This window comes from Saimiri boliviensis, chromosome 6, assembly GCF_048565385.1.
Source record: "Saimiri boliviensis isolate mSaiBol1 chromosome 6, mSaiBol1.pri, whole genome shotgun sequence".
Lineage (NCBI taxonomy): Eukaryota > Metazoa > Chordata > Mammalia > Primates > Cebidae > Saimiri > Saimiri boliviensis.
Window position 1 is genome coordinate 114,145,791 of NC_133454.1, and position 23,660 is coordinate 114,169,450.

General features: G+C 42.5%; 2 protein-coding genes and 1 pseudogene across 9 annotated transcripts in view; 1 reads left to right on the forward strand and 2 right to left on the reverse strand.

The window, feature by feature from the left end:
- Window positions 1-23,660, reverse strand: part of AMBRA1 (autophagy and beclin 1 regulator 1) — a 173,739-nt gene that overhangs the window by 117,956 nt on the left and 32,123 nt on the right. For 2 of the 8 annotated variants that reach the window (XM_010333964.2, XM_010333939.2), the window contains 2 exons: window positions 17,055-17,141; window positions 12,627-12,806 (listed from right to left, as the gene is read on the reverse strand). The exons of 2 other annotated variants lie outside the window; for them this stretch is intronic. In XM_010333964.2, the coding sequence (XP_010332266.1) occupies window positions 12,627-12,806; window positions 17,055-17,141 (267 nt within the window). Of the gene's footprint in view, window positions 1-12,626; window positions 12,807-17,054; window positions 17,142-21,407; window positions 21,430-23,660 lie in introns of all 8 variants that reach the window. 4 more of the 8 variants (XM_010333970.2, XM_003920037.3, XM_074401391.1 and 1 more) reach the window with 3 other exon arrangements.
- LOC120364613 (single-stranded DNA-binding protein, mitochondrial pseudogene) lies at window positions 1,456-2,015 on the forward strand (annotated as a pseudogene).
- On the reverse strand, window positions 5,606-9,745 carry LOC104651062 (putative protein CRIPTO3). Its single transcript, XM_010336750.3, has 2 exons — window positions 9,487-9,745; window positions 5,606-7,287 (listed from the first exon to the last, which is right to left on the reverse strand). Exons 1-2 carry the CDS (start codon window positions 9,743-9,745, stop codon window positions 6,812-6,814), a joined length of 735 nt encoding a protein of 244 aa, XP_010335052.1. The 3' UTR covers window positions 5,606-6,811.

Genomic DNA, 23,660 nt, shown 5'->3' on the forward strand with positions numbered 1-23,660 from the left:
TGGGAGGCTGAGGCAAGTGGATCACCTGAGGTCAAGAGTTTGAAACCAGCCTGGCCAACACCGTGAAACCCCACCTCTACTAAAAATACAAAGTAAGTAGCCGGGTGTGGTGGCACGCTCCTATGTAATCCCAGCTACTGAGGTGGTTGAGGCAGGAGAACCACTTGAACCTGGGAGACAGTGGTTGCAGTGAGCTGAGACTGTACCATTACACTCTAGCCTGTATGACACAGCAAGACTCTGTCTCCAAAAAAAACAAAAAAAGAAAAAGTTTCGAGGATTAATGATAAGAAAATTTTAGCCGGGCACGGTGGCTCAAGCCTGTAATCCCAGCACTTTGGGAGGCTGAGGCGGGTGGATCACAAGGTCAAGAGATCCAGACCATCCTGGTCAACATGATGAAACCCCATCTCTACTAAAAATACCAAAAAAAAAAATTAGCTGGGCATGGTGGCGCGTGCCTGTAATCCCAGCTACTCGGGAGGCTGAGCCAGGAGAATTGCCTGAACCCAGGAGGCGGAGGTTGCGGTGAGCCGAGATCGCGCCATTGCACTCCAGCCTGGGTAACAAGAGTGAAACTCCATCTCCCAAAGAAAAAGAAAAAAAAAAAGAAAATTTTAAATTAAAAATAAGTAATTTTTTTAAAAAAGTGTTTTGGGTCTTTATTTAGATGCTTGGTGATGTTTTTGTAACCAGAAATATGTCACTGGAACTTAACTCTTGTTCATTATCAATTAGCCTGTGGTAAAATTGGTTTCATTATAGTAATTTTGCTTAAGTTACAGTTTCCAAAGAGGAATTACTATACTTGCCTTTGTCCTAGGTATACCTATTTTAAGGTATACCTACTGACAGACCCTAAGCCAGTTTGTAAAAACATTTAACCACTACAAAAATTATCTGGAAAATAAGAAGAGAGGCTTTTGTCTCTCTCCAGGTCATTTTCTTTTTTTTTCTTTAGTGAGATGGAAACTTGCTCTGTCACCTAGGCTGGAGTGCAGTGGCCTAGTCTTGGCTTACTGCAATCTCTGCCTCCAGGGTTCAAGTAATTCTCCTGCCTCAGCCTCCTGAGTAGCTGGAACTATAGGTGAAGAAGTTTTTGTCTCATTCCACCTTAAGAATTAATTTTGGCTGGGCCGTGGTGGCTCAAGCCTGTAATCCCAGCACTTTGGGAGGCCGAGGCGGGTGGATCACGAGGTCAAGAGATCGAGACCATCCTGGTCAACATGGTGAAACCCCGTCTCTACCAAAAATACAAAAAATTAGCTGGGCATGGTGGCGCGTGCCTGTAATCCCAGCTACTCAGGAGGCTGAGGCAGGAGAATTGCCTGAACCCAGGAGGCGGAGGTTGCGGTGAGCCGAGATCGCGCCATTGCACTCCAGCCTGGGTAACAAGAGCGAAACTCCGTCTCAAAAAAAAAAAAAAAAAGAATTAATTTTGGGAGTGTCAGGTAAGGGAGGAACAACCTAAAGATTAGACTGTAAGAAAAGAAAAGAGAAGCCATGTTTCGAAGACCTGTATTACAGTACTTCATCAGTTTGTAAGACAGGCATCCGAAACAGCTGCCAGTTTGGTTCTTGAGAGATCCCTGAATTGTGTGCAGTTACTTGGGCGAGTGGGTCAGGACCCTGTCTTGAGACAGGCAGAAGGAAAAAATCCAGTCACAATATTTTCTTTAGTAACAAATGAGATGTGGCGATCAGGGGAAAGTGAAGCTTACCAAATGGGCGATGTCAGTCAAAAGACAACGTGGCACAGAATATCAGTATTCCAGCCAGGCCTCAGAGATGTGGCATATCAGTATGTGAGAAAGAGGTCTCGAATTTATGTGGAAGGGAAAATAGACTATGGTGAATACGTGGATAAAAATATTGTGAGGCGACAAGCAACAACAGTCATAGCCGATAATATATTTCTGAGTGACCAGACAAAAGAGAGGGAGTAGAATGGATGACTCTTCTTTGGCCATCATTTGGTACAGTCTCATTTCCAAATCATGTATAATCCTTATAGTTCCCAAGGACAAGAATTAAAATACTCTTTTACATTTAAAAAAAAAAAAAAAAAAGAATTAATTTTGTATCAGTTAATGTAGATGGCTGGCCAATTCCTAACTGCTTTAAAAAGGTTCCAATCTGGCTGGGCGCGGTGGCTCAAGCCTGTAATCCCAGCACTTTGGGAGGCCAAGGCGGGTGGATCACGAGGTCAAGAGATCGAGACCATCCTGGTCAACATGGTGAAACCCCGTCTCTACTAAAAATACAAAACATTAGCTGGGCATGGTGGCGTGTTCCTGTAATCCCAGCTACTCAGGAGGCTGAGGCAGGAGAATTGCTTGAACCCAGGAGGTGGAGGTTGCAGTGAGCCGAGATCGTGCCATTGCACTCCAGCCTGGGTAACAAGAGTGAAACTCCGTCTCAAAAAAAAAAAAAAAAAAGGTTCCAATCTGTAAAGAGATTAACTTTACAGTGTGTTTCCTCAGCATTTCTCTTGTGTTGCTAATATTGAAGAGTCTGTGGTTCCCAAGTAAAAGAAAAGACAAAGGCAACTCCATTTCAAAATGAAGTAGACAATATCCCATCCCTCCCTGACAACTTCAGTTGCCAAAAGTTATCCCCTTTTCCTTGGCTACAAGTTAAATATTTGTTATTAGAGAGTAGTCACTGATTCCTACAGAAGTCCTGGAAATTCTGGGCTCATAAGAGAGAGCAGGCCCAAGTACTATCAAGAACAGGTGGCTAGAATTCTGCTAGAATTTCTAGTCAGGAGAACTTGAAATACATCAGGACTATCACCTGATAAGAACAGTATTATCTAGTTTCTAATGTATCTTCTTTGCCACGACTCAACTAGATTTCAGTTATATCAAAGGGGCAGATGAAGAATATTAAATTGTGGGCCAGATGTGGTAGCTCATGCCTGTAATCCCAGCACTTTGGGAAGCCAAGGCAGGAGGATCGCTTGAGCTCAGGAGCTTGAGATCAGCCTGTGCAACACAGTAAGATCCTATCTCTACTCTCCCCACCACCCCACTACTGCCCCAAATAAAAATTAGCTGGGCGAGATGGTACATGCCTATATTCCCAGCTACTCAGGATGCTGAGGCAGGAGGATCTCCTGAGCCCAAGAGTTGGAGGCTGCAGTCAGCCATGATCACATTACTGCTCTCCAGCCTGGGCAACAACGCAATATCCTGTCTCAAAAAAAAAAAAAAAACGTTGTGAACTAAAGGCAACAACTTCCCCTAAGCCACACCCAATCAGATGGCAGAGTTGAGTAACAGCATCAGAACTTTCCTCAGCCACATTATACACCAAGAAGACATTTTAATGATTTCTTTGCCAGAAAATTTAGCAAGGGGACCAAAAAGGAGAATCTCTTGCTGCATGAAACTGTTGTGTACAAATGCATGTGGTATTTCTAGAATATATCATGCCAAACTAAGGAACCAGAACCCATCTCTGGCTCCCAAAAATAACTGTCATACTCACAAGTAGACATTTTTGCACACAGGCATACCTTGAAGATATTGCAGATTTGGTTCCAGACCAGCACAATTTAAAGAAAACACTTCAATAAAGCAAGCCACATGAATTTTTGGTTTCCTAATGTATATAAAAGCTACATTTGGCAATTTCTGAAAATAAGACAACAACGAAGTTTTGCTGCATCGATTGACTCTTCCTTTCATAAAAGATTTCTTTGCAGCATGTGATGCTATTTGATAGCATTTTAGCTACAGCAGAACTGCTTTCAAAATTGGAGCTAATTTTCTCAAGCTCTTTATCAACTGAGTTTGTGTATGGACTATTCTAAATCCTTTATTGACGTTTTAACAATGTTTATAGCATCTTCACCACAAGTAGATTCCATCTTTAAAAAACTACCTCCTCCGGACTCCATGTTTGGATCCTCGACCATGAACACTGTTGTGGGAGCTGTTTTTCTCTATCCTGGATTTCCCCTCTGGAGTCCCCTTCCACACTCTCTCGTGGAAGCCTGTCTTCCCCTCCTAAACCCCAGTACAATATTTCCTCTCCTGGATTGCATCTTTCTGGATTCTCTCACTCAGTGTGAGAGCCGCTTTTCTCTCAAGGGGAGAGTTAGCCATTTGTTTCTCTCTGGTTTCTCTCTCTCTCTCTCTAAATAAAATCACTTTCTACAACAACAACAACAAAAACTACTTCCTCAAGGTGTCCATGTGGAGAATAAAAATTTTTAAATAATTTTAAAAAGAAAGCACCTCTTTTGCTCATCTATAAAAAATAACCATTCAAGGTTTTGTCTTTTGACGGTTTTTGTTAGTTTTGTTTGTTTTTTGACAAGGTCTCGCTCTGTCACTCAGGCAGTGGCACGATCTCGGCTCACTGTAAACTCAACCTCCTGGCTCAAGTGGTTCTCCTACCTCAGCCTTCTGAGTTGCTGGCAATACAGGCATGCACCGCAATGCCCAGCTAATTTTTTGTTTTGTTTTTTTTTTGGGGGGGGGGGCGGCGTAGAGACAAGATTTTACCGTATTGCCCAGGCTGGTCTTGAACTCTTACACTCGGGCAATCCTCCCATTTCAGCTTCCTAAAGTGCTGGGATTACAGGTGTAAGCCACCAGGCCTGGCCCTATTCAAGTTTTTTTTTTTTTTTTTTTGAGACAGTGTCTCACTCTATCACCCAGGCTGGAGTGCAGTGGTGCGATCTTGGCTCACTGCAACCTCTGCCTCCCAGGTTCAAGTGATTCTCCTGACTCAGCCTCCCAAGTAGCTGGGATTACAGCCTGCCATCACGCCCAGCTAATTTTTGTATTTTTAGTAGATACAGGGTTTCACCATGTTGGCCAGGCTGGTCTCGGACTCCTGACTTCAAATGATCTGCCCACTTTGGCCTCCCAAAGCGTTGGAATTACAGGTATGAGCTACCACAAACAGCCCCCATTCAAGTTTTATCATGAGTTTGCAATAATTCAGTCACATCTTCAGGCTCCACTGCTAATTCTCATTATCTTGCTATTTCTACCATATCTGCAGTTACTTCCTTCACTACAGTCTTGAATCTCTGAAAGTCATCCATGAGGGCTGGAATCAACTTTTACCAACTCTTTCTCATGTTGATATTTCTACCTCTTCCCATGAATCGACAAAACTCTTAATGGCAATTAGAATCACAAATCCTTTCCAGAAAGTTTCAATTTACTTTGCCCAGATCCATAAGCGGAATCACTATCATTAGCACTACGGCCGTATTTCTTTTCTTTTTTTTCCTTTTTTCTGAGACAGAGTCTCACTCAATTATTCCCCAGGCTGGAGTGCAGTGGTGCAATCTTGGCTCGCTGCAACCTTGGCTCACTGCAACCTCCACCTCCCAGGTTCAAGCGATTCTCCTGCCTCAGCCTCCCAAGTAGCTGGGAGTACCGGCTTGTGCCACCACACCCGGCTAATTTTTGTATTTTTAGTAGAGATGGGGTCTCATCACATTGCCCAGGCTGGTCTCCAACTCCTGACCTCATGTGATCTGCCCACCTCGGCCTCCCTAAGTGTTCGGATTACAGGCGTGAGCCACCACACCCAGCCAACCTTATTTCTTTAAAATAAGACTTGAGGCCGGGTGAGGTGGCTCACGCCTGTAATCCCAGCACTTTGGGAGGCCGAGGTGGGCGGATCATGAGGTCAGGAGTTCAAGACCAGGCTGACCAACACGGTGAAAGCCCATCTCAAAAAAAGAAAAAAAAGAAAAAAAAAAAAAAAGAAGAGTAAGACTTGAAAATCGAAATTACTTCTGGATCTATGGGCTGCAGAATGGATGTTGTGTTACTAGGCATGAGAATAACATTAATCTCCTTGTACATCTCCATCAGAGTTCTTGGTGACCAGGTACATTGTCAGTGACCAGTTACATTGTATTTGTTTATTTTTATTTATGTTCCACTTTTACTGTGCATACACATATGTTATTATATGCAATGTATTATAAAAATGAGCTTTACAATATGTAGTTTTATCACTTGGTTTACAACTAAATATATTGTGAATATTTTCTCTTCTACAACAGTTAAAAGAATTGCATAGCTTGGAGGAAACAATTTATTATGCAATCTTGTTGGGGACGCTGAGGTATAATTTTTTTTCTAAGGAGACTTCATTCTTCTTACAATGCCTTTGGAAACAAAAGGGGAGTCCTTGTCTTATATAGCTTTCTATAGATGATGGAAACTTGCCCCTCCATTTAGTCTTTTAACTTGCTTCTCTATAGCCATCTAATTACCAATCAAGTAACTCATTTTATGTTTTCCAACCGCTGTCCCCCACTGGCTTCCTCTTTCCTACCCAGTCTCCCTGCACACATGCAGACAGACTTCCCTTCCTTCAGCACTCTGGTTCCTTCCCTTAAAGAGGCTTTCTTTCCTTTTAAAGAGACTATTTTAATTGATTTTGATCAACTCTACTCAAAACTGTATCCTAAGGTCCACATTAGGATTGGTCTTTAATAATCTGAAGAGATAATTCAATTGTTTAAAAGAACATATGAAGAAAGCCTTGGTAGAATTACATGTATCAAGAAACACTGGACTTAGGCACAATGGAGATACGGCTGACTTTCTTTTGAAAAAAGACGTCGTTTTTGGGTGGAAGGGGGGCAAAGAGGTAAGAAGTAGTCGGTTCTGTAAGGAAATGCTAGAGACCATTTTGGAAATGTATTCATTATTTTAAGGCAACTAACAAATGATCATCTTTCAGACAGGACATTGTAGCAGCAACCTTTACTGGTCATGAAATTTGCCTGATATCTAAAATCGTATTTCTGGAAATAGGTCAATGTCAATTAATAGTAACTTTCTATAGAAAGGCAGATGCCAGCTAGCATCAAAGGGGTACGTGCAGACGGTGGTAGTTCTGGAGTCCCGGAAGCCATGAGGTGCTCATCCATCACAAGGCCATCACAGCCAGGTAGGAATGTCTGAGGAAAGCAGCGGAGCTGACCATGCCAGCATTTACACAGGGAACACTTCTTGGGAAGCCACGTGTCATGGGGCACAGACCCATAGTTCTTTTTGCGCACATCGTGCTCACAGTTCCATCCAAAGAAGGAAGGTGGACAGGCACAAAAGGACCCCAGCATGCAGGTTCCCCCATTCAGGCAGCAGGTTCTGTTTAGCTCCTTACTGTGCTGTATCCCCACAGGCAGCACAAACTTGGAAGACCGAGGGCAAATCACAGGCTCCTCCTGAGGCCGAATGCTGTCATCTCTGAAGGCCAGGTCTCCCTGAGATGGACGCACAAGTTCCTGATGACCCAGCCCTTAACGACCTATTTTTATTTATTTTGAGAGAGGGTCTTGCTGTGTGGCCCAGGCCGGAGTACAGAGGTATGATCACAGCTCACTACAGGCTTGACCTCCAGGGCTTGAGCAACTCTCCCACCTCAGCCTCCTGAGTAGCTGGGACCACAGGTGTGCATCAACACAACAGTTAAATTTTTTTAAAGAATCTTTATTTCTGAGCAGTAGGTTTCAACCACGGGCTTAAAATATTCAGTAAACCATCCTGTAAACAGGTGTGCTGTCATCTAGGCTTTGTTCCATTTACAGAGCAGAGGCAGAGTAGACTTAGCATCATTCTTCAAGGCCTTAGGATTTTCAAACCGGTAAAAGATCACTGGCTTTGATTTCAAGTCACCAGCAGCATTAGCCCCTAACAAGAGCATCAGCCTGTTCTTTGAAGCTTTGAAGCTAAGTACTGACTTCCCTCTGGCTATGAAAGTCCTAGACAGCACCTTCTCCCAAAAGAAGGCTGTTTCATTTACACTGAAAATCTGTTGTTTAATGCAGACACCTTCATCTGTGACCTCAGCTAGATCTTCCAGATAACTTGCTGCAGCTTCTCCATAGGCACTTGCTGTAGCTTCTCCATAGGCACTTGCTGTTTCTCCTTGAGGTTTTATGTTAACAGCTTCTTCCCTTAAACCTCATGAAGCAACCTCCAATAACTTCCAGCTTTTCTTCTGCAGCTTCTCATCTCTCTCAGTTGTCAGAGAAGTGAAAAGAATTAGGAACTTCCTCTGGATTAGGGTTCGGCTAAGGGAATGTTGTGGCTGGTTTGATTTTCTATCCTGACCACTAAAACTTTCTCCATATCAGCAGTAAGATTGTTCTGCTGAACTAGACCTTTCAATTTCCTTAAGAACTTTCCCTTTGCGTTCACAGCTTGGCTGTTTATAGCACAAGAAGACTAGCTTTTGACCTATCTCAATTTTCAACATGCCTTGCTCGTTCATCATTTCTAGCTCTTGACTTACCAAGTGAGAGATGTGTGCCTCTTTCTTTCTCTTGAACATACAGAGGTCACTGTAGGAATATTAAATGGCCTAATTTCAATATTGCGGTGTAACAGGGAACAGGAAGGCCCAAGGAGAAGGACAGAGATGAGGGAACGCCGGTCAACGGAGCAGTCAAAGTATATACAACATTTACAATTAGACTTGTTGTCTTATGTAAGTGCGGTTCACTGTGCCCCAAAACAATTACAACAGTAACATCGAAGATCACACATCACAGGTCACCATAGCAAATATAATAATAATGAAAACATCTGAAATACTACAAGAATTACCAGTGTGACAAAGACACAAAATGAGCACATGCTGTTGGAAAAAATGATGCTAAATGCTCAATGCAGGGTTGCCACAAACCTCCAATTTGTGAAAAACACAGTACCTGCAAAGCGCAAAAAAAGCAAAGCACAGTAAAACAAGGTGTGCCTCCATTTGGTCACAATGTGGACTTCTGGGAAAAGGAGACTCAAATATAAGCAGATTAATTAGAAGAGTTAAGAGAATTAATTAATAGTCCTAAAGAGAATTCATCTTAAGGCTAAAAAACTAGAATTCTCATTGAGATGTTTTTTTCCCAGGCAGAAATCCAAAGTACAGCCTGCATGTCAAAATTGTGAGTGAGAGACTTCTGTGCTAGCAACATTTTTTGTTTGTTTAATAGAGATGGGGGTTCTCACTACGTTGCTCAGGCTGATCTCAAACTCCTGGGCTCAGCTTCCCAAACTACTGGGATTACAGGTGTGAGCTGCCACACCTGGCCCTAGCAACAGTTTTCAAGAAGCTGAACGTAATTATTCAGTGGCTGGTGTATATGATGGAGATATTTGTGACTGATCTAATCTGAAGCTTCTCTAGTCTGACTGTCATTAGCAAAGCCTTTGCTACTTCTGCTTTGTCTCAGACAGCAAAGCAGCTACAAAAAGGCAGGAAGGGCAGGAATATGAGCTAAGGATGATTCTGGAATTATAATTACATTTAGATTAACAGATAAAATGAGTCAGGGGGCAAGCACAGCTGGAATAATAGTCATAAAGCACACAGACCACCTCTTTTGTAGGCCTTAGCAACTACGGGCCATAGCACTTAACCTGGGCTTTATAAAAGCCCCTATTTCTTTCCAAAGGGATGGCAAACATGAAAATGGACGCCTTCCTTATACTTATTTGCCATCTACATTCCAGTAGGTGGTCTGGGCTTGAAAGCAGACAGACAGCAATGTCACGGGCAGCCACACCTTTAACCTGCTTATGAACATCTTTATGCGAAGACAGCTGCTGAGGGCTTCAGGAGAGACCTGCTGACAGCAGATTTCTGGATGTCCTGTTTGTGCATTTTGGTAAACACAGGGACTCTGCAGTCTCAATCCTTGCTGTAGACAGAGATGAATGGCAGGAGAAGATGCCTTCCTGGGAAGATGGTCATTCATCCAGATCACAAAAGAACAGAAAATTTAACCTGATGCTGACCAACCTCCAAAGCCACCATCCCAGGAGATAAATCTCAATGGTCTTGCTCCACAGCAAGCTTGTGGAAAGGCTCAAAAATGGCTATACATCATTTTTAAAGGTTTTTGAATCAGCAGGACAATAAAAGTCAGACACTAAATATGCTTGTTCCTGTCCTCTAACCTTAGACATATCTGATTTGGTCAAATGGAAGAGAACCACAAAAGATGGGCTCTGAGTAATGGCTCCTTTGGTTTTCTCAGAACACCGTACACCTGGATGTGACGAGCCTAAAAATGGCAAAATGATCTATGACTTAGCAAACAGAGGGAGAGGTCATCAAAGTGAGGTAGCAAAGGCAGGAGCATGAAGTGCTGAGAAGGTGAGAATGCCAAACAGAGGAACAATCTGTCTTAATGGTAACCTAATTGTTAGGAGGATTTCTCGCTGTATCTACCTTGCGTGTCCCTCTGTACCTGAAGAAAACTATAAATTGTGACGCACAAGCCTCTAACTTTCCTTCTAGTTACCAAAGCTAAGGCAAAAGATTCGGGCAGAAAAATTAAAAGGGGCTGGTACATTCCTTGTTATTCTCCCTCCTCGTGGAGCACACAGACACTCAGAGAACGGGAGCAACCACAAGCAGCATTCAGTTTACAGTAGAGGGAGGTGGGCAGAGAAGGAGACAGAGAAAGAACAAATAGCTTCAACCAGCCAGCAACATCCTTTACTAGAAGACCTGGACTACTAATGTTGAAGTGGCTAATCCACAGCTGCTATTAAAAACAAGATTCTGGTCTACATCAGCCCAAAAAGAAAGGCGAACACCCCAGGAGGAACTTTCCAAGGATTATTAGAGAAATTAGTCCATTGCTACTAACCAGGGAGCAATATAAGACCCCCTAAGAAAAAAATAGTAAGTCAGTGCATGAAAGGTGAAGAAGGAAATGTAAATTCAGGTCATGCTAAAGCCAGGGGAGGGGTGGGGGAGAGCACACAGGTGGGCTGGGGGGAGCATGAGGAGGAGGCAGTCTGACACAGGAAAATCGAGGGGGAAGGAAGGGGAGAGAGAGAGGAGGTGGTAGCAGAAGAAAGGGAAGGTAAGACAAGAACAGAACATTTTAAACTAACCCAGAACTTCCTTGTGAAGGACAAGTCACGAGGCAAGATACAGCTTGAAGGCATGAGCCCCATATTTCACCACTGCAAAGAGATAACACAGCCTCCAGGCGTGCATAGAAAGAGGGCTAGGCAATCCACAGGACTGACTCCCAGGGCTCCACAGCATTACTGAGAGAAAGTCACCCAGGCTTTAAAGCAACACTAAGTGCCAGCAGCCTTGGCATGTACGTTTAAACTGCTTCCCTGAATAGACCCTGGTGCTGGAAAAACCGTAATATCTACAGGAGAACATATTTCACTACAAGTGTCTGCCTGGCTAAGGGAACAGAGACACTCTGTTTCTTCCACTGCTGATATATGCATCCACCTCGCCCTAGAGTGGACGGAAGGGAGAAGGAACAGGCTGACAGTCAGAAGGTAGCTCTGCTCTTCTCTTGCAGTTGACAACATAGGACCATGACCTCGTCTCCATTTGTCACACCACTGCTACTTCAGGCCATTCCTGCATTTCTTTCACATTTACATTTTTCTCAGACAAATAAACCTCCCACTTAGTTTTCCTTTTGCTTCTCAGAGCACGAATGCTAGTGTGTTTAATGACAGCATCAGGAAGGCAAATTGGTACAAAGGTTGTTCCCACTCTCTTAGTGCTTTCTGGCAAAGAGGTTTTCTCAAACACATCATAAAGCTTTGTTGGAAGATGACTTGTAGGGAACTCTCCATTCAGTTAAGGAAGAAGGCTGAGAGGGAGGTGAGAACTCTTAAGGCCCCAGACCGGACCCTGCTATGTCAAGATGGAAGGCAGAGAGGAAATGACTGACAGGCTGTCCTCTTCCCCAAATGCCAGCAAAAAAGGAGGAAGAAACAATGCTTCACCGCCCTTCCCTCTCTCTTGCTTTTATGTTTGACAATACCAAAATGTAAGGAATCAAAACAAGAAACAAATGTCCAATTTGATACAGGCCATGAAAGCTCAGTTTCAGGAATGGAAGGAAACACGATGAACGGCTAGAAAAGTCAGGAGCAGCAGGTGAGAGAATGGAAAACCCAGCAATAAGACTGGCTAGCTTAAATTCTAGAGCCTGGGGCTGACTGCTCCTTTAGCGCACTCCCCAGTGGGTCTCCCCACTGACCACTCAAAAAGCCCAAAGAAGCAAGAAATCACTTCTCAACCCACCACGTTAATTTGACAGACAACTTTCTAAAGTTTCTGAGTAGAGGGTATGAGTAGGGAGATCAAGTTAAGGCCCGGGAGTAGGATCTTAACGAGTCAATCTGATCAGGGCAGTAAGACAGAAAAGCCACGTCCTAGGGAAATTCAAGTATTTCAGAATGAAGACAACATCTCCACAGCTACTCTGCTTAGGAGAAAAAACGCCAACCCTCCAGCCTCCCTGATGTGGTAAAGGCAGTACATGAGAAGTTTTCCGCGGTCACTGTACATGCACAAGGTAAATGAAAATGTTGCCAGAGGAGCAGCAGCCACCATCCTCTCACACTCTGGCCTAGGGCCCAATGGCGGTCTCTGTCCTTGGGCTCCAGTGAATCAGCAAGGCAACTGCCAGAGGTGGAAGTTCTCTGGGCATCTTAACCCTCTCTCCTTCACCCCATCCTGTTACTCATAAATAAAAATCGAGGAGCTGGGAGCAAGAACATCCACCATTGCTCTGACAGTGGCCGACACGGAAGCACTCCAAGCTTGAGAGGAGAGGGAAGAAAGCAAGCTGAGTATGTACTTACTCAAAGTCCTCAAATTCCAAGTCGGTTCCCTCTACTGATGGACCCTGGTTGTCTGAGGAAGAGGAGGAGGTGGAAGAACGGAGGCGGTTCTGTTGGTAGCGCATGGAGCGCTGGCGAATACTGTCTCTCCTTGAGAGATACTGGATCATCCTCTGGGCGTAGTATGCAGCAGGAGATAATCTGAGAGAGACAGAGATGGACAAACACAAACTAGCACTAATGTGGGGAATACTGTGAAAGGCAGTCAATCCAGCTCTCCCATGGCATCTCCCTGCTGAGGTGAACTCCAGAGACATGAAAATCAAAGGGCATTTAACTCACCAGGAGGTTTGCACTGCAGAATATGCTTATCGGACTATCGCCAGGGTTTCTGTTCTGAGATAAGGCGAACAGGCGGCTTAACCAGACGTCTTCTGAGGAAGAACGGCCCCTCCCCAAGAGAATAACGCTGGACCTTTCCTTCTAGCTTCTTAAGGTACACTTTTAGCTCCCCAGGGTGCGCTTTACACAGAGCTGTGCTCATTCACAGCTTTTCCTTGATCACCATCCATACACAAAATGGAAGACATGAAAGGGACCTGAGCAATCATCTACCATCTTGTTTTATAGATGAGAAAAGAGCCCAGGAGATGGTAAGCCTAAGACGATTAAAGAAGGCATCCACAGGTATCTTCACCAGGACTTTTTTCTTCGCCAACATGTATACATAGCTCCAGATTTGTCCTACCTCCTTAGAATGATCTCTTGGAACCTCTTTTTTCTCCCTTACAGATTAATCATAGATATTTGCAACATGGGAAAAAAATTCAGAACTGAGACTGAGAATAAAATATACTTGGGAGAACAGAAAATCTAACAGAAAAACTTAAAAGAGATTTTTTTCTATTTCTTACGATCAGAGCATCAGAGGCTACGTGGGCACTGAGCAATATGGAAGGTGACGGTTGTTCATCTTTCTTCTCCCTTATGATGGCTATTCCTGTAAATAATTAGTCCAGATCTATATTCTTTAAACTATGGCTTCAATATCTTACTACTCCATGAAAACTTCCAGAGTCCCATACAGTACTCCACATTGCCTTCTCAAGTTTTCTTCCGTCTCTCACAACACTGTTCTATAATTTCATGCTATGGACTGAAAACATGAGAGGGACAATAACAGAAGAATGTTTTCTATAATATTAAATGGATTACTAAAAAACTTCAAGACTAAAAGCATGCCCCAGGCACACGTTGACTCAATAACTCCACTAGAAACTTTATTCCACAGAAACACACAAGGTTACAAAGATATATAAAAGAGAGTTCATTTGCAATATTGTCAGCAGTAGTTAAAAAAAACTGGGAAGTAACCCACATGCCCGGCAACAAATTAAATAAATTATTAATACATCCATACAAAGAAACACCATGTAGCAATTAAAGAGAATAAATTATTTCTATATACACACAAGGAAAGTCCTCTAAAATAAAATCTTAAGTGAGAGAAAAATTGCTGTTACTAGGAAAAAAACACTATAAGGGGACACAGAAATCCTAATGAGGATTCCTGGGACTTCGGTATTTTATATACTTCTATAATGTTTGAATATAAAAGGAGAAAAGCATAGATCTTCAGTTTTTTAATGGAAATCTGAAAAAACCTGATTAAGAATGGAAATAGGAACAGTTATAGAAATAGGAACAGTTATATCCAAATGGTACAAAAAATATTGGCAAATATCTTGCAAAGAGGTCCTCAATAAGTCTACAACTGCAGTCAACTGCTAGAGGAACAAAGGCTGCCTCTGAAATGTCTGTCATCAAAGGTGGTATCTTTCTGGCCAACCAGCAAATGGAATTCCCAAGCAGCCCAGCTAACAATCTTTTGAACTCAAAAGTCTGTTTTACAGAATAATGTGCTGCAGTGAACACCAATGAGTCAGTATTATAATATCTTTGTATAGCAAGCAGGCATGGGAGGCATAGATGCCTTGGCCAAGAGAATCAGAGAACAAGAGCTAGTTCCTAAAACTCTCAACTGGAAGAACTTTCGTTATCTGTTTGGGCCCCTGTTCCCATGCATTTTACAAGGATGAATCACAGAATCCTAAATTTTCAACCAACAGAAGTCAGTGTTCATGCATTGTTCTTATATCTGCCCGATATGCAGAACTCATCCAGCAGAAATCAAGCATCATTGGTTAAATTCTCAAGTCAAGCAGACTAGAAAAGAACATAAAAGGAGGAGGAGAAAGAAGATCCTTTTATTTGGAACCGATTCTGAAAAGTGATCATAAGTACTCACTTTATAGACTATCCTAAGTAATGGAAAAAAAATATTATTGGTGATAGAGGTAGACATATGTTGATGCTGCTGATAATAAGACTGCCCTTTTATATAGGGACATAGGAATTCCCCAAGCTGTGAAACTATAGATTAATGGTTTAAAAAGGATTTCTGTCACAATTATTAAATACAAGTATATCCTAGCCTTGTCCTTTTAGATATGCAGAGGGAAACTAAGGATCTGAATGCTGAAGAAGTGTTTCACTAAGGCCCTGACCTATACATAGTGTTACAGGGTGAAGCCTACGAGAAAAAAGAAACTCAGCAACCAGTAATGAGGTAGTAACAATCATCCTCCTACAAAGAGCTGGAAAATCATCAAACGACCATGAAGTCTTCCAAGTGAACATTTTAAATGTTTAAATAAACCCTTAAATTTTCTTCAAGGAAAAATACTTCCCTCTCCAAAAAAAAAAAAACAAAAAACAAAAAACACTATTTTGTATTCAAAGTAAAACTGTAAAAATACCAATACCACAAAGTATGACACTTTCTGTGATAAAGATCACAGTAGGATAAATAATAGATTTATTATATAAAAGGAGGGCAAATCATGGTCTTTAAGTATCCTTGTAGAACACTGCCAGGTTAAAAGTTCTGGGGATGAGATGCCTATTGCTGTCTTTCTTGCAAGAACTTACTCTATTTCAGTGCTTCAAAGTAATTGATTCATATCAAAAATTCCTTTCCCTTATATTTAGGGTGTATAAACCTCAAATATCATTAGAGACTCACATAAACTTCCTTGCTTCACTCATCATCTAAGGTGCCTGCCTGTTTTAAAGTCATCAATCCTTATATTCCCTGATCCTTCTTAGGTTTGTCATTTCTAGGATGTGAAGAAGGAATTAAGAGAATAATGGAGAATCTTTATTCACACCAGTATCTCAGAAAGAATGCTCAGTGTCATGATATAACTGTGGCAACAAAAAAATCACTTAATATTCCTGGAATCAACTTGGTCTAAAGGTTTTCCCAGGCAGACCTAAAATTCTTAATCTAGAGCAAAATTCATTTTGTTTCTTTTACCTACCCTACACTGCTAACCTGCCAACCCCACAATTATAAATTACCCCAAAGGGGTTGCTCTCCTGCAGATAAATGTCATATCCATCAATATCCCACCCTTGGTCCTCAGTTATCAGCATCAGTGAAGGGAAGACCTTGAACTCACTGAAATAACTTTTGTTTTATTTTTTATCTCTTCAGAACTTTTCACAACTTTTTTTTTTTTTTTTTTTTTTTTTGAGACAGTCTCACTGTGTCGTCCAGGATGGACTGCAGTGGTGCAATCTCAGATCACTACAATCTCTGCCTCCCTAGTTCAAGTGATTCTCCTGCCTCAGCCTCCCAAGTAGCTGGGAGTACAAGTATCCGCCACCACGCCCAGCTAATTTTTTGTATTTTTAGTAGAGACGGGGTTTCACTATATTGGCCAGGCTGGTCTTAACCACCTGACCTCAAGTTATCTGCCCGACTCAGCCTCCCAAAGTGCTGGGATTACAGGCGTTAGCCCCCGTGCCCAGCCTCAAATGTCTTCTGATATGTGTAAAGCAAGCACTTTAATAAAATGCCAACTTTTTAAATCCATTTATTTCTTCTTCAGTCGTCTATTCCTTCGGGCAGTCTCCAAAAATGTCAATACCTGAAGGTGCTTGACTTCTGCCTCTTGATAATCTAAACTCCCTCTCAAATGAAAGCAAATCAAGCTTTTGTTTAATTTGTATATAATTTCCCTATAAATAAAAATAATTTTGTTCCACTGTTGGCTATCCATCTGAATGGCAACAGCCTCTCTGGCCAACAGAAAAAGAGTATCCTATGACTGCCTGTGGCCTCCCCAGGTTTTCCCTCTAGTACCCCACTTGCAGAAATGAGTCCCAAAGGACAAGAGCTCAGTCATAAACCTCTGTCACCAGAGGTACTGTTCACTTACCTGCAACACTTCCCCATCACCTGAACCACCTGTCTCAAAACTGTAACTGAAGAATAAAAGAGCACCAGGACCAGAGAGGCACAGAATGGAGCTTCCAACAGCATGGCAACCCCAAGGGCCGCCCCTCCCCCCCACCTAGTGCCATTTCTCACTTTGGCCTTACCTCGCTGGGTCTGGGTAAATTGGGTGCTCTCTGGATCCTGCTCCATCATAACGGGATAATGAAATGAGGGAAGATTCCAGCAGCCTCCTAGCAGAGATTAAAAAAATGGCAATAATCCCTGTCAATTACCAACTCAGAGGTCATTCATAAGGAAAAATGGGGGAGATACATAACTTCCCCCTTTTGCAGCCAGCTAATGCCTGGGATCACACCCTTCCTACAAGCTAAGTAGGTAGAGACATAAATAAATGAAGAGCTGCAGAGCTCCCACACTGGACATGACCACTGCATTCTGCTGAATACTGCTCTTCAATGAGAAATGAACAAGTGTTTCAGAGACATGATCTTGTTTCTAATTGCAGTACCTCCAGTAAACAAATAGGTTGGGATCAACACAGGAGGGAAAAATCAGGCACACACAGAGATTATCACATAGTGCTAACATTTATCTTGGTGTTCGGTTACTCCATGCCATCATCATCCACAACCACTTACTGTCTAACCATTCTGCTCTGCCCATGCTCTTTTTTTGTGAGAATGAGTACTCCTCAGATATAGAACTATAATATATCAATAAAAATATAAATATATATGAGTATTCCACGGGCTCTCAACAACTGATGAAAACTTTTACTTACATAATCTAGCACAATCACAAATTCAACTGATATGTGATACATACATTTTATTGAACACTTTTTGAGGCTGAGCACTTCATATGTATTTCTTTGTTTAAACCTCATCACAACCTGGAAAGGTGGGTATGACTACATACGTGAGAATACTGGGCCCAGAAGCTAAATTCCATCACTCTGTGGCACGTGACCATTAACAGATAGTAACAGGACTCCAGGGAAGGCCTGTCTTAACTCCAAGATGCCTCAAACCTGTATTTTGTATTCCAGGACCTTCTAGGGTCCAGGCAGGAAACAAGTATATACATATTAACTGTGATCAATGAAGACTGACAAACAGAAGGTCTGTGATCCATTGTTTAGCTCCAGGCAATTGTTACAAAGCTAGAATATAGGCTCAGTATTGCTGGCTTTTCCTTTTTTTTTTTTTTTTTTTTTTTGAGATGGAGTTTCGCTGTTGTTACCCAGCCTGGAGTGCAATGGCACAATCTCGGCTCACCGCAACCTCCGCCTCCCAGGTTCAGGCAATTCTCCTGCCTCAGCCTCCTGAGTAGCTGGGATTACAGGCACGTGCCACCATGCCCAGCTAATTTTTTTTGGCTTTTCCTATTTTTAAGGAAAGCCAGAAATCTGGACTTTGGCATAAAATCTCCTGATTGTTAAATTTTTGCTACAACTTTTTTTTTTTTTTTTTTTTTTTGGTACAAGGGCCAGGTAGAACACATATGATAAACATGGCCCAGGGGCTCCCTGGTTTGCCATGTCTGACATGGTGCTTCCCAACTCATATGTGCCTTGGCAGCCAATCAAGCTTCTGCCCCAGAACACGTTTCAGAGGAAACGGTCTCAGAGAGAAAGGCATATTGTTCCTCTCCAGCAGCATCTCGCCTGCCTCTCCTAGGAACAGGTCCCCGGCTCCCTGCCAGACGCTTTAAAGCAGAGCTGCAGGATAAGGACAGCAGTTACCAATCTTCTCCAATTGATTTAATTCAATTCACTGTTATTAAAACCAGGTGGCTTTAGGTATAGTCTTGTGCAGTCACTTTATCCCAGCAACTGGCTTCCCCTAACAGCCTAGGGAAGAGACATAGCGAAGACCCTAGCAACCTGGCTTGCAACCTTTCCTGCCCAGGACAACCAACTGTCAAATAATGTATTCTCTCTAGACAAGGCCGATATCCCCACACCTAGACACTTGTAACAATCCTACCGCTGAACAGAGAGAACACGATGTAACCAATGAGGAAGAGAGGAAAGCAGTAAAATACATCTCTCTGGTTGAAAGTCTGAATCTTCAGTAACAGTACTATGGTTCCAGTGGCAGAAATGCTGTTTCATCAATTCTAAGACATACTTTTCACATTTTAATGTGTCTGAAGTTGGGGTGCATTTTACAATTGTGTGACAGTTGAATTGGGAGGATTTTTTTTTTCCCCGATAGAGACAGGGTCTGATTATGTTTGTTATGTTCCATAAGCTGGTCTCAAACTCCTAGCCTCAAGTGAAGCTCCTGCCTCAGCCTCCCAAAGTCCTGGGATTATAGCCGTGAGTCACTGTGCCTGGCCATTTGCAGGATTTTTTTCATGATTTCATCAGAACACATAAAATAATGGCATGTCTTTATAGTATGCGTGGAATAGGTAAGGGTAGCGAGAGGTACACAGTGTGGAGAAAAAAGAAAAGCAAAATTTTGAGACAAGTATTCAGGTAACTTATGCCATCTTATACAGTACTTTTTTTTTTTTTTAATAGTACTTATTCATCATTAATAAACCAGTTCTTTAGGAACTGGGTGTGAGCTGATGAATGGAAGCAAGATCTGATAACAGCTGATTCTCCTAGAATACCTAGAAGCTTGTTCCATCCTAAAGTGCTCTAGAGTTAGTCCTGAAGGTCACTCTGTACTGTCATATTACCCTCCAAGTGGCCGTTTAGTAACCTGAGGCCCTTTGGGAAGCAGCATCCTTCGAGTGACCAAAATACATCCTTCTTGGCTGGGCACAGTGGCTCATGCCTGTAATCCCAGCACTTTGGGAGCCCAGGTGGGCAGACTGCCTGAGCTCAGGAGTTCAAGACCAGCCTGGGCAACATGGTGAGACTATGTTTCTACTAAAAATACAAAAAATTAGCCAGACGTGGTGGCACACGCCTGTAATCCAGCCACTTGGGAGTCTGAGGCACAAGAATCACTTAAACCTGGGAGGCAGAGGTTGCAGTGAGCTGAGATTGCACCTCTGTACTCCAGGCTGGGTGAAAGAGCAAGATTCTATCTCAAAACAAACAAACATACAAACAAAAATACATCCTTCTTAAGTACTTCTGCCCGGAAATTGATCATGGTAACAGAGGCAAATATTACCCCCGCTCTGCTAAAGCAATGACAGTACTCAGTGAAATGGGATGATTTATCAGGAATGCTATAAAGGAGATTCCTGATCTGAAGGGTTTGCATTAGATCACTTCAATTTTAATGACTCCATTTTACAATCCTGCAAAGTCTACTTCCCACCTTAATTAGGAAGACTTCTTTTTTTTTTTTTTTTTTTTTTTTTTTTTTTTTTTTTCCGAGACGGAGTTTCGCTCTCGTTACCCAGGCTGGAGTGCAATGGCGCGATCTCGGCTCACCGCAACCTCCGCCTCCTGGGTTCAGGCAATTCTCCTGCCTCAGCCTCCTGAGTAGCTGGGATTACAGGCACACGCCACCATGCCCAACTAATTTTTGTATTTTTAGTAGAGACGGGGTTTCACTATGTTGACCAGAATGGTCTCGATCTCTTGACCTCGTGATCCACCCGCCTCGGCCTCCCAAAGTGCTGGGATTACAGGCTTGAGCCACCACGCCCGGCCAGGAAGACTTCTTTAAGTCAGAATAGAACCGAAACGCTAAGCTTTGTCTCTGGAGAGTCCCTGCTGAGGTTCTTTTGGAACATGCATCCCCTGTGCCTATTTACTATAGAATGTGTTGGCAACATTTGCTGCCCAGACAATACAGGGGAACTGGCAAGCCACAGATATATGTCATTTTACTGCTAATACACAAAATCAGGAAAGCCAATCACTGTGAATACACATATACACATCACTGATGAAACATAAGTTCTGCATAGTTATAATACAAGTACTCTGGAATAAAAATAGGCTTCTCCAATAGATGTGGAATAAAGAAAAAACTAGAGTTCCTAGATGAGCAAACATCACCGCCACCATTTCTAGGAACCTCAAAAAAAGATCTTTCTTTCCCAGTGTAGCCTGTTACAGAGGGCCCTCAATGGGAAATGGCAGGAGAAAATGGAATGGGATGGCAGTTCTGCACATTTTGCTATGACCACCGCAAATTCAACTCAACTTAAATGATCACAAGAAATCAAGGAGGGCCTAGGAAGAACTCAGACAAGCCTGTTCAAGTTTGAAGCTGCCATCACTGAAGCTGAGGAAAAGAAAAATATAAGAAACAAAACAAATACTTCCTTCTTTTCTCTACAAGCTAGCCCAGTTCATTCTGTACACCACTGGTGTCCAAGTGACGTACACCAGGGGTTGTACTATTTGATCCACTGGACAGCAAGGGGAAAATATGGCAACTTCTGCTATATAATATATAATCATTGCACACACGGATTACTCAAAAGCGTTTTATTAATAAGGTTTTTTTTGTTTTTTTTAAGTCTGAAGGCCACTGCTCTATGAAACTATATATTACTTTAAGAATACGGAATACGGCCGGGCGCGGTGGCTCAAGCCTGTAATCCCAGCACTTTGGGAGGCCGAGGCGGGTGGATCACGAGGTCAAGAGATCGAGACCATCCCGGTCAACATGGTGAAACCCTGTCTCTACTAAAAATACAAAAAATTAGCTGGGCATGGTGGCACATGCCTGTAATCCCAGCTACTCAGGAGGCTGAGGCAGGAGAATTGCCTGAACCCAGGAGGCGGAGGTTGCGGTGAGCCAAGATCGTGCCATTGCACTCCAGCCTGGGTGACAAGAGCGAAACTCCATCTCCAAAAAAAAAAAAAGAATACGGAATACTTGGGCAGGTGCGGTGGCTGATGCCTGTAATCCCAACACTTTGGGGGGCCGAGGCCAGGAGTTCAAGACCAGTCTGGCCAACACAGTGAAACCCCATCTCTACTAAAAATACAAAAATTAGCTAGGCATGGTGGCGTGTGCCTGTAATCCCAGCTACTCGGGAGGCTGAGGCAGGATAATCACTTGAACCCAATTAATTCTGGAGGCAGAGACTGCAATGAGCCAAGACCACACACTGCATTCCAGCCTGGGTGATAGAGTGAATCTCAAAAAACAAACAACAATAACAACAACAAAAAAAACGGAATACTTAAAAAATGGGATAACTTTAAATATTTTTTTAAAACTATATACATATACAAGTATACCCATATTCATATATATAGAGAGAGACAGAGAACAAAAGAGAATAATAAAGAAAATGGGGTAAAATGTTAACATTTAGAGAATGTGGGTGAAGGGTATATGGGAATCCTCTGTACTATTTTTGCAACTTTTCTGCAAGTCTGATATTATTTCAAAATTAAAAAAAAATACAATATACAAAAATCTTAAAATACTGAAAAGCAGGGCTGGGTGCGGTGGCTCAAGCTTGTAATCCCAGCACTTTGGGAGGCCGAGGCGGGCGGATCACGAGGTCGAGAGATCTAGACCATCCTGGTCAACATGGTGAAACCCCGTCTCTACTAAAAATACAAAAAATTAGCTGGGCATGGTGGTGCGTGCCTGTAATCCCAGCTACTCAGGAGGCTGAGGCAGGAGAATTGCCTGAACCCAGGAGGCGGAGGTTGCGGTGAGCCGAGATCGCGCCATTGCACTCCAGCCTGGGTAACAAGAGCAAAACTCCGTCTCAAAAAAAAAAAAAAAAAAAATACTGAAAAGCAATAGATAGCCATTTGTTTTCAAAAGAATTACTTCGTAAAAAGAATTTCTTCAAATAGCAACTTGCCCTAATGCTCTAAAAACAGCAACTTGCCCTAATGCTCTAAAGCAGGTGTGGTAAACTACACGCCCCCGGTTAGCTATCTTCCTTTGTAAATAAAGTTTTAATTGAACACAGCCACATCCATTCATTTGCATATTACCTGTGGCTGCTTTGAAGCTAGCAAGGCAGCATGGAGGTATCCAGATAGAGACAAGCTTAAAATATCTACGTACTGCCCTAGCCCTTTATAGAAAATGTTTGCCCACCCCGACTCTAAAACATTTGCTTAAATAAAATTCTTTAAATGATAAGTAGAGTTACTAAGGGACAGAACAAAAAATAACTTGAAATCAAAGTATTGCACACTAGAAAAGCCATCAAAAACGAATATTAAGCCCTGCTAAAATCATAATAGGCACATAATTCAAGCTGTAAAATGTCTAACACTTGAAAATGAATATAACTATTTTTTTCTTTCCCTGATTAATATTCTGAATTATGTGCGAAGAGTTTCCCTGTGTCAGCTGTAGTCTCAATCACTAGGAATACAATTTTTAAAACAAAGAAAGCTCTGGAAAAGAAAAAAAGTGGTCAGAGCATATCAACTGAAAGAAAAGAACTTTCACTTCATTATTTTATTTTGTTTGACTTTATTTCATTTCATTTTTTGAGACAGAGTCTCTGTTGCCCAGGCTGGAATGTGGTGGTGCAATCTCCCCTCGCTGCAACTTCTGCTACCCGGGCTCAAGCGATTCTCCTGCCTCAGCCTCCCAAATAGCTGGAACTATAGGCATACACCGCCAGGCCTGGCTAATTTTTGTATTTTTAGTAGAGACAGGGTTTCACCATGTTGGCCAGGCTTGTCTTAAACTCCTGGCCTCAAGTGATCCACCAGACTCAGCCTCCCAAAAAAATGGGATTATAGGCTTGAGGTACCACACCCAGCCCCTGCACTTCAAATTCAATGGATATCAGGGTTGAGAAGCAGAAAGTCTGGGTACTAGTCCATATGAAATAAG

Coding starts and splice junctions, on each gene's coding strand:
- LOC104651062 (XM_010336750.3), bottom strand. CDS start 9,745: ATGAATGACCATCTTCCCAGGAAGGCATCTTCTCCTGCCATTCATCTC. Junction 7,288..9,486: donor CACCTACTGGAATGTAGATG/GCAAATAAGTAT, acceptor TAGGTCGTTAAG/GGCTGGGTCATCAGGAACTT.